This window comes from Peromyscus californicus, unplaced genomic scaffold, assembly GCF_007827085.1.
Source record: "Peromyscus californicus insignis strain IS unplaced genomic scaffold, ASM782708v3 Scaffold_11__1_contigs__length_118956290, whole genome shotgun sequence".
NCBI lineage: Eukaryota > Metazoa > Chordata > Mammalia > Rodentia > Cricetidae > Peromyscus > Peromyscus californicus.
In genome coordinates this window covers 73,314,898-73,326,244 of record NW_026294402.1, presented here as the reverse complement: position 1 = coordinate 73,326,244, position 11,347 = coordinate 73,314,898, and the positions used below count along the sequence as shown (strand labels likewise).

Sequence of the window (11,347 nt, the reverse complement as noted above, 5' to 3'; positions counted from 1 at the left end):
TTCTCTCGCTGTCCGGTACCCCATGGCGCTGGCGGGGCGGTTCTGCCTGGACGGTTGAGGTTAGGCCTTTCCGGTGGACCAGTCTCTATAGTCAGGTTACCGCCTACGAACAGTAAGTTTGATCAGTTTGCCTTATCAGATTCTTTGGATTTGAGGGCGCTGTCAAAACCACAGTCTGAAATTCGGGTCGCCTTGACAATAAATTCAGATTACATTTGTCGAGGAAGAGCAGAAGCAGGCGAAAGTTGGAGGTTCAATAGCCAGCCTTTTGGAATTGACAGCCTTAAAGCCTTCTTCTGAGAGGTTGTTTTGACTAACGCAACCCGTGTTCTGATGAGTAAAATCATCAAATACACAGTTTTGTTGTTTGTATTAATAACCAAAATTCTCAGTCCACCGTGGTGCTGCATGCTTGTAATCCCAGTACTGGGGGCCAGGGTCAGGAGAATTGCCTCGTGCTGAAATCCATCTGGGTCTACATACTAATACTACCATGTCCTCAAAACCCCATTATTTACATAAAACTTAAACATTTATTAAAGGTATTTATGTGTATGAGTGTGTGTGCACCATGAGTGTGCCCACACAAGTCAGAGAGGGCATCAGATCCCCTGGAACAGAAGCAACAAAGGGTTGTGAGCCACCATTGTTTCACTGAGCTAGAACCCAGGTCCTCTGTAAGAGCTCTTGATCTCGGAGCCATCTCTCCAGTTCCTATTTATACACAACTTAAACATTACATAAACACAGACATGGAGAATTAGAGAACTTGTAACTCCCACCAAGTGCTCTATCCTCACTTCACAAGAATGTCAGCCTTCTGTTGCTAGTAACTATTTTTATATGTATGTACAACAATTTCCTCTGAGTTGAAATCTTCCTGGAGGAGGGAGTCTCGAAAAACTCCAGAAGTGAACAAAATTGACAACTTCAGCTGAAGCAAGATTTGTAAGCTTCCAGGTCCACCCCCACCCCAGGCTGTGTAAGCAGGGACCATTGCTAGGGGGAAGACTGCAGGACTCTATCAGCCATGCAAGTCCTGCAGGGAGCTCCAGGGATGCAACTCTGTGATTGTCCATGCCGGGGTGGGCTCTTCTGTGATGCAGCTGTCTTTGAGTCATCCATCCTCCTGCAAGTGCCTCCAATAAACTCAGTTTCACGAAGCTGGATTTGAGTGGAATCATTTTCTTTGGCTTGTTGGTGACCTGGAACTGCAGGAAAAAAAACAATCACACAACATAGGAATGCTATTATTTTGTACATGCATTGTGTGATTATACGATCTTTCGTTTTACTCCTCTCTACTTAACTATAGGTATGTTTTTTAAATTAATTGCATTTGTTCATTTGCATGTGTGTATGTGTTTAGATTTACCCATGCCATGTGCATATACGGAGATAAAAAACTTGAGGGAGTCAGTTCTTTTCATCCTGTGTGTCCTGGGAATTGAACTCAGGTCAGCAGACTTGGCAGCAGATACTTTAACCTGCTGAACCATCTGGCCAGTCCCCTTAGCAATATATTTGTTTAGTTGAGCATGGTGGCACACAACTTTAATCCCAACACTTGAGAGGCAGAGTCAGGCGGATCTCTGTGAGTTCGAGGACAGCCTGGTCTACAGAGCGAGTTCCAGGACAGCCAGGAGTAGGTAGAAAAACCCTGTCTCAGAAAAAAAGCAAAAACCTCTACCTGTCCAGCTATTGGCCAGTCATCTTCTTTATTAACCAGTGAGAATAATACATATTTTTAAAAATTATTTATTTTTATTTTATGTGCATGAACTCAAGGCCTCCTCACTGTATCCAGTATTGGTTTGGTTGTTGTTGTTGTGGGTGTTTTGTTTTAGATATTGATTGGGGGGGGGAGAAAGAGGGAGAAGGAGAGAGAGGTGAGCGAGTGTGTATGAGCACAGGTGGGAGCCAGTGCTCTCCTTCCTCCTTCCTTGCTTTGAGGCAGGGCCTCTCTTGTTATTTTTCTAGCTGTTCTGTGTACTCCAGGACACCCAGCTGGAGAACTTCAGGCCAATTCTGAATCTGCCTTCCAACTTGCAGTAAGAGGGCTCAGACTGTAGAGGTATGCACCATGGAATCCAGTCTTGGTTCTAAGGATCAAAAACAGGTGTCAGGAGTGCATAGCCATCTCAAGGAGCCATCTTCCTGGCTTCTGTTATCTTTTTGGGATATCTCACTTTGCAGCCCAAGGTGAACTGGGACTCACAACGATCTTTCTGCCTCAGCTTGCTGAATGCTGGCATTTCAAGTTTATGCCATTGTGCTTGGCTTGGATTTTTTTTTTTCCCTTTGAGACAGGTTCTTGCTATACAGCTCAAACTGGCCTCCAAATCTCTATCCTCCTGCCTCAGTTACCTGAGTGTGGGGATTACAAGTGTGTAGAGCATGTCCAGCTCAGAAGTGAGTATTTATGCTTTGACCATGAATAATGAAATTGAGACCCTACTGTATAAATTGTTGTATAATCTTCTCTTTCACAAACAGTGGACATTTTTCAAGAATCATCAAATATTTACTCGCTGTTCTCCCCCAGCTCCTCCTTGCTCTTGCCCTCTCAGCCTAGAATTGATATGTAGCCCAGGCTGGCCTTGAACTCATAAAGATCTGACTGGAGCCAATGTAGTTTGTCACCAATGCCCCCCTCCCCCCACCCAACAGGGTTTTACTATGTAGCCCAGGCTGGCCTTGAACTCATGATCCTTATGCATCAGCCTTTGAAGTTTTTATATTATAGTCGTGGACTACTATAGCTGAAATATACTACTTCTTGTAGGCATACTTTTCTGTCTGCCAGCCAGTTCCCAAATAAACACACAGAGACTTACCATTTATTGTAAATGTTCCACTGATAGCTCAGGCTTGTTATTAACTAGTTTTTACATTTTAAATTAACTCATTTTTTTTTATCTACACTCTGCTACGTGGCAGTACCTTTTTGCAACATGGCAAGTTTATCTTGCTTTTCTCTGCGTCTCCTCGAGATGCCCAAGACTCCTCCCCTTCTTCTTCACACTCTTTTTGTCTACAAGTCCCACCTAACCTCTACCTGTCCAACTATTGGCCAGTCATCTTCTTTATTAACCAGTGAGAATAATACATATTTTAAAAAATAATATATTTATTTTTATTTTATGTGCATTGGTGTTTTGCCTGCCTGTATGTCTGTGTGAGGGTCCCCTGGAACTAGAGTTACAGACAGTTGTGAGCTGCCATGTGGATCCTGGGAATTGAACCCAGGTCCTTTGGAAGAGCAGTCAGTGCTTTTAACCGCTGAACCATCTCTCTAGCCCCTAGTAATACATATTTAGAGTATACAAAAAGATTATCCCACAACAACTTCTTAAAGCCTGTAGCTTAAGTACATGACTAACTGAATGTCTACTGTGAAAGTATATACAACCCTTATGTGGAAGGTAGTCTGTTACGCCTTACATCAGGGTCCCCGATGATGGACCTCAAATTTATTGTTTGTTTGAGACAAGATCTCACTCTCTTACTGAGACTTGTACTTCTGACCTCAAAGCTGCTTTGCCTTAGCCTCCAGAGTAACTGGAACTATGGACATGTACCACCCCAGGTGATGCTAAGAGCTGATTAGCTAGAAAGATTCACATTAGAAGAAAAACAATTACAGGATGGTTGTTGCAGTGAACTATGCCCCTTTCAAAATCATTGCTCAGATGTCATTCTGGATGCACATGCCTTTTTCCTTACCCTTCTTGAACTATTTTTGTTTTGTTTTTCCAGACAGGGTTTCTCTGTGTAGCCTTGGCTGTCCTGGAACTTGTTCTATAAACCAGGCTGGTCTTGAACTAGCAAAGATCCGCCTGCCTCTGCCTCACCTGGGATTAAAGGCATGCACCAACACCACCTGGCTGTTTTCTTTTTCATAAAAAAGTTATCATTGTTTTGTCTGCATGTCTGTCTGTCTGTGCACCATGTATACACCTAGTGCCGTTGGAGGCCACAAGAGGGCATTGGGTCCCCTGGAACTGTCTCTTGGGAAGTGGTGCTGGAAAATGAACTTGGATCCTTTCAAAGAGCAGCCAACACCTTAACCACTGAGCCACCTCTCTAGTCCCCTTCCTTTTCTTTTCTTTCTTTCTTTTGTTTTTTTGAGACAGGTTTTCTTTGTGTAGCCCTCGCTGTACTGGAATTCACTTTGTAGACCAGGCCCTGAACTCACAGAGATCCACCTGCCTCAGCCTCCAGAGTGCTGGGATTAAAGGTGTGCACCACCACCACACCTGGCCCCTTTCCTTCTTCAGTAGAGATTATCATCTACCACATGAGATATATTTATTATTTTTGCCTATTTTCACTTGAGAGAATATAAGCTTTAGGAAGACAAGAATTATTGTTAGCGAATCCCAAGAGCTCAGAACAGAGCCTGATATGTCTTAGGCAGCCAAATGTTTATTGAGCGAATAAGTGAATTGCTAGAGACAAACTCTACAAATAAAGGATGGGGGTGTAGCTCAGTGTGACCCCACTGAGTCAAAGCACTTAGAGGAAGGAGTCAGAATCACAGGCAGAAAGTGAAGTGATGCCAAGGAGACTGGTGCAGAGAGCTGCTGAATGGCTGCGTTTCTTTGGCATGATGGAGACTTGTGGAGATGTATGGTGGTGAGGGTTGCCCAACAATATAAATGTGCTTATCACCGAACTGTGCATGTGTGCGTGTGCGTGCGTGCATGCGTGCGTGCGTGCGTGCATGCATGCATGCGTGCGTGTGTGTGATGTGCTGGTTCTCCCTTTCCACTTTAGATCGCTCTGGGGTGAGCCATCATGCTTTCCTTGAAACTGCACCTAGGAATGGCTGATTTTAAAAGCTAATCAAGGCACTCTAGAGGATGGGCTCCTGTCAGCCTCTTGTCTGTCTGTTTGTGACAGGGTCTCACTCTGGCTGTGTAGCCCTGGCTGTCCTAGAATTTGCTTTGTAGACCAGCAGGCTGGCCTCAAAGTCAGACATCAGCTGAACTGCCTCTGTCTCTTGAATGTTGGGACTAACAACGTGCACCATCATGTCCAGCAAGGCATTCTAAATATAGGGGTCTCATGTCTAAAGTATATTTCTGCCAAGGAGGAAGTGTTTCTATCCCCAGGCATGTCTGCTTGCCATCCAAAAGCCAGATGACAAATTCCCACTTTGGGAACTCATGTACAGGCATTCACAGGAAGGGGGGAAAAGAATAGCATGGGCGATGATGGGACAGCATCACACTGATCAGTGTCTTTTTATCCAGGCAATGTGTCATCCTCCCCCACTCCCCATAGTCTATGGCACACTACACACCACACACACACACACACACACACACACACACACACACACACACACACACACTTTCCTCAAAGTTAAACATCACAGCAGTTTGTGAGTGTTGTGTTAGTGGACACACTAGCTTATGTAATAAGGAGTGGAGTTACACATTCTGATGTTAGCCGAAGACGAAGTGGTGTTCTGGGCTGTGCAGTCGACAGAAAGCAGGGTTCTGGTTTTGTCAGGCAAAGGCAGGGGGAGGCAAAATAAATCCCGCTAGGTACAACTTTCAACCACTGTTGACAAGATTGACTTTAGAAATTGCGTTCTGAACGTCAGCATTGAAGTGCCCTGGAATCTCAGCAGCCAAATCAGTAGGATTGTGCTGCTTATGGAACTCACATAGGCACTTTAAACAAGTTCTTTAAGATTTCGTGTGCTTTTTAGAAAGCCAGATAATTTGAAATACTTATTCCAAGCAGTCATCTACCTTGTAAACGTTTAGTGTTATTTCTACTACTCATTAACAAGAACACCAAATTCTTATTTAAAGCTTACCTAGAAAACATTTTTATGAACTTCAAATGTACAAGCGACGAGGTCCCCAAATAAATCTTGGTGGTAGGTCAGCAAATCTGGCCGCAAAGCTGTTGTCAGTGTTTTCCGTGTCTTTGCAATAAAGGAAGGGTGGGTGGTTTCCAAGCCAATGGCTCAGCTGGTCCCCACTGGCGGGTGAGAAAGTTCGCATCTCCTGGACCGCCTCTTCCTGGCGGCGACGTACGACCTCACGCGTTCCTGCGCCTGCTCTGGGCGGCACAGACAAGCTGCGTTCCCGCCAGATTAGTTAAGTTTCGTTTCCAGCAGTTACGGAGAGTTCCCCTTCCCGCGATCTTTCCCCGAAGTTGACTCTTCCTTTCCGGAGCACAGAGCCTCAGATATGGAAGGTCAGTGCCGAAGGCCGACAGCGCCGCGCGCTAAGAAGCCGGCTGCGAAGCGCGCCACGACGGAGCCCAAAGGGACCGTGGCCGCCCGGCCCCGCGCGGGAAGCTGCGTCCCGCAAAGGGGGGCGCGATCGCGGCGTGCGGAGTGTGACGGGGACCCCGCGGAGAAGCCGCGCGCCCAAGCGCCCCCGGGAAGGGCGTCCGTGCGCACCAAGGACCCACAGCCCTCGGCCACCGGAGCCGCAGGTGACGCCGGGCAGCCCGGCGTCCGGGAGCCCCAGCCTCCGACAGTCCCCGAGGTACCTGAGGTCTCAAGGGGCGTCCGGGAGCCCCAGCGTCCGACAGTCCCCGAGGTACCTGAGGTCTCAAGGGGCGTCCGGGAGCCCCAGCCTCCGACAGTCCCCAAGGTGCCCGAGGTCTCAAGGGGCGTCCAGGAGCCCCAGCCTCCGACAGTCCCCGAGGTACCTGAGGTCGCAAGGGGCGTCCAGGAGCCCCAGCGTCCGACAGTCCCCGAGGTGCCCGAGGTCTCAAGGGGTCCTCGCGGCAGGAGGGGCGCGCGCTCCACGGGGCAACAGAGAGCCCCGCGGGCTTCCAGGAAGGAGCCGGAGACCCTCGACAAAAAGCTCAAGAGGGTGCTGGGAAATTTGAAGTTGAAACGGGATGAGATCTCGGTGGCAGCCGAGGTGGTGAATGAAGTCGTGAAGAGCCTGCTGAAAGGAATGCAGACCAGTGAGTCGGAGTTCAAAGGCGTGCAGAAGCTGAACACTGGCAGCTACTATGAGCATGTGAAGGTGAGTGGCCAAGACCTGCTTGCTGCAGGGGCTCCGGGCCCACTCCTCACCTGCCTCATCTTTTTGGGGTTCCCCACACCCTTGGGTATCTCCCCAGTTCCCTTCTGGAACAACCCACGTTCTGCTCTTTTTTTTTTTTTTCGAGACATGGTTTCTCTGTGTAATTTTGGAGCCTGTCCTGGATCTCGATCTGTAGACCAGGCTGGCCTCAACTTCACAGAGATCCACCTGTCTTCCTCCTGAGTGCTGGGAATGAGTGGGAATAAGGCGTACGCCATCACTGCCTGGCTTTTTTTTTTTTTTTTTTTAATTCATTCAGTTAGCATACAGACCAATATTGATAGCTAGTTTCTCTTAACGCTGTGCTTTGGAGGAACTCTGGACTTCCTCCTGAGGAGTTGTGGTAGAGAGGATATGTGACTTTAAAGCAGTCACAGTGGAAGGTCTGCGCCCAGTGTGGATGAGGACTCTGCTGTGGCTGAGTGCATGGAATCCCCACCTATATCCTCTAGATTGAGTCTAGCCCATTCCAGAGACCCTGGGACCACTGTCAGTTAGGGCAGAATTGTTTACAGCTAGTTGGGTGAGGTGGCTGGATACCCAGGTGAGGGTCCTGTGACCTTCTCCACCTCCTTCTATGAGCAAACATGAACACTCAGCAAGCCTAGCTCTGCTGATCTTTAGAGAGCAGGTCCAGCAGAATTCCTGAAGATAGTGGCAGTGTGGCTCAGAGGCCAGTCCAGTACAACACAAGGGAAGATTGTAAGAAGTAAATCAATTGTAGTAGTTTTATCCAAATACTACGGCAACTACTAATCCCAGCAGGGAGGCAGAGGCAGGTGGATCTCTGTGAGTTTGAGGCCACCTTGGTCTACATAGAGAGTTCCAGGACAGCTAGGGCTCTATAGAACCTGTCTCAAAACAAAAACAAAACAAAAAAATAATAAAAAAATAAAAAGGGGAAAAAAAACATAGCAACTTGCAACATGAATGGATTATAAAAACAAATTAGTACATACAGCCACTACAATAAGGCAAGAAAAAGAAACCAAATGAGTAAGATTGGCAAAGGGGCAAAAAACTATTATGTACAGATGACATAATAGTACAAACTATTAAAATAATCAGTGAATTAGCAAGATTACTAGGTACAAAAACCAATAAACTAAAACCAGCTATTTAAATGTGTTAGCAAGAGATGTGCAGATGAGGTAAAAACAGCATAAAAACCAAGTAGCGGGGAGGAGAGAGAGCTCAGGGGTTAAGAGCACTGGCTGCTTGCTCAGAGGACCAGGGTTCAGTTCCTAGCACCCACGTGAACTACCCTGACCATCCCTTGAACTTCCAGGGGATCTGACACTCTCTTCTGGTTTGCAGAGGCACCAAGCACATACATGGTGCAAAGACATACATGTAGCAAAACATCCATATAAATAAGATAATTTTTTTTTTCAAAACAGGATTTCTCTGTGAAACAGTCCTGGCTATCCTGGAACTCACTCTGTAGACCAGGCTGGCCTCGAACTTACAGAGATCCACCTGCCTCTGCCTCCCAAAGTGCTGGGATTAAAGGCGTGCGCTACCACCGCCCGGCATAAATTATTTTTTTTAAAGCACAACTCTAACTAATGAAGGCTGTGTGGTATTTTTATTTACTTTATTCTACTTTACCTCTTTATTTTATTTTATGACAAGGTCTCATGTATCCCAGGCTGGCCTCTAACTCGTTGTGTAGCCAAGGATGATCCTCCTGACTTTTACCTCCCTAGTGCTGGAATTATGCCATCATCATATGTAGTCCTAGTCTATTCAATGCTGGGATGGAACCCAGGGCTTCATGCATGCTAAGCAAAATCATCTCCCAACTGAGCTCTCTCCCTATCTCTCTGTGGTATTTAATATAGGAAAAGTATTTATTATGATTATTGTTGGAAACATGAAAAGGGGTTTTATTGTTTGTTTTGGTTTTAGACAGGATTTTACTGTGTAGCCCAGGCTGGCCCCTCAAACTTGTGATTCTCTTACCTCAGTTTTCTAAGGGCTAGGTTTACAGGCGTGTGTCACCTCAATACACATTTCTGTGACCACTGTGGCAGGAGGGTGGCTGCAGTGTGTATTTTGTGATATAAAAGGTAACATCACAAGGTTTATTTAAAAAAACATTTTTTTTTTTTGGTTTTTTGAGACAGGGTTTCTCTGTGTAGTTTTGCGCCTTTCCTGGAACTCACTTTGTAGACCAGGCTGGCCTCGAACTCACAGGGATCCGCCTGGCTCTGCCTCCCGAGTGCTGGGATTAAAGGCGTGTGCCACCACCGCCCGGCTAAAAAAACTTATTTAAAAAAATGTTTTTGGTGACTTTGTTTGTTGAGATAGAGTCTCACTATGTAGCCCTGGCTGAGTAAAATTCACTAGGTAGACTAGGCTGGCCTCAACAGAGATTACCTGTTTCTGCCTTCTGAATGCTGGGATTAACCACTATTCCTAGGGTTTTAATATGTGAATTTTATGGGTTTTTGTGTTTGTTTGATTTGTTTTCTGTGTTGGAACAGTTTGCCAGAGAAGCAATCCAAGACTAGATTTTTCTTAAAAAAGAAAAATTGAGAGAATCTACAAGCTAAAACCAATAATGTGTATAGTAACAGGGACTACCCATTCTCAGGTGTGGTGGTCCTGTTCTGAGAGGGGATACATATTGGGCATCTTACCTTCCTTCCTTCTTTTCTTTTCCTTATTATTATTTTTTTGTTATTAAGAAATTTTCAGCCAGGCGGTGGTGGCACATGCCTTTAATCCCAGCACTCGGGAGGCAGAGCCAGGCGGATCCCTGTGAGTTCGAGGCCAGCCTGGGCTACCAAGTGAGTTCCAGGAAAGGCGCAAAGCTACACAGAGAAACCCTGTCTCGAAAAAACAGAAAAACAAACAACCCCCCCAAAAAAACAAAGAAATTTTCTATTCATTTTACATACCAACCACAGATCCCATCCCCCTCCCCCTCCCAGCCTTCCCGCCTCAACCCACCCCCATTCCCACTTCCTCCAAGGCAAAGTCTCCCATGGGGAGTCAGCAGAGCCTGATACACTCAGTTGAGGCAGGTCCAAGCCCCTCCCCCTGCACCAAGGCTGTGTAAGGTGTCCCACCATAGGCAGTGGGCTCCAAAAAGCCTGCTCATGCACCAGGGATGGATCCTGATGCCACTGTCAGGGGCCCCTTAAGCAGATCAAACTACACAGCTGTCTTTCCTATGCAGAGGGCCAAGTCCAGTCCCATGGAGGCTCCACAGCTGTTGGTCCACAGTTCATGGGTTCCCACTAGTTTGGTTTGGTCATCTCTGTACATTTCCCCATCATGATCTTGATCCTCCTTGCTCATAGAATCCCTCTTCACTCTTTGACTGGACTTCCGGATCTCAGCCTGGTGCTTGGCTGTGGATCTCTGCATCTGCTTCCATCAGTTACTGGATGAAGGCTCTATGATGACAGTTAGGGTATTTGCCAATCTAATTACCTGGATAGGCTAGTTCAGGCATCCTCTCCACTATTGCTAGTAGTCTAAGGTGGGGTCATCCTTGTGGATTCCTGGAACTTCCCTAGCTCTCGGTTTCTCTCTATCCCCATGATGTCTCCCTCTGTCATGGTATCTTTCATTGCTTTCCCACTCCATCCCTGTTCGAGCTTGACCATCCTGTTCCCTTATGTTCTCATCCCCCATCCCCTACCCTCCATTGCCCCCCTCTCACCCCCAGTTTACTCAGGAGATCTCACCTATTTCCTCTTCTCAGGGCGATCCATGCATCCCTCTTTGGGTTCTCCTTGTTAGCTAGCTTCTCTGGAGCTGTGGGTTGTAGTCTGGTTTTCCTTTCTTTACATCTAGTATCCACTTATGAGTGAGTACATACTATGTTTGTCCTTCTGAGTGGGTTACCTCACTCAGGATGATGTTTTCTAGTTCCATCCATTTGCCTGCAAATTTCATGATGTCGTTTTTTTTTTTTTTTACTGCTGAGTAGTACTCCATTGTATATATATGCCACATTTTCTTTATCCATTCTTTGGTTGACGGGCATCTAGGTTGTTTCCAGGTTCTGGCTATTATGAATAATGCTGCTATGAACATAGTTGAGCAAGTATCCTTGTGGTATGATTGAGTGTTCCTTGAGTATATTCGCAAGAGTGGTATTGCTGTGTCTTGAGATAGATTGATTCCCAATTTCCTCAGAAAGCACCATACTGATTTCCAAAGTGGCTGTACAAGTTTGCACTCTCACCAGCAGTGGAGGAGTGTTCCCCTTGCTCCGCATCCTCTCCAACATAAGCTGTCTTCAGTGTTTTTGATCTTAGCCA

At 46.4% G+C, this 11,347-nt stretch overlaps 1 protein-coding gene across 1 annotated transcript in view; it reads left to right on the top strand.

The window, feature by feature from the left end:
• The first annotated feature begins 30 nt into the window (after positions 1-30).
• Positions 31-11,347, top strand: part of Cgas (cyclic GMP-AMP synthase) — a 20,383-nt gene continuing 9,066 nt past the window's right edge. The window contains exon 1 of the mRNA XM_052715055.1: positions 31-7,007. Within this exon, the coding sequence (XP_052571015.1) occupies positions 6,213-7,007 (795 nt within the window). The 5' untranslated portion in view covers positions 31-6,212. The remainder of the gene's footprint in view (positions 7,008-11,347) is intronic.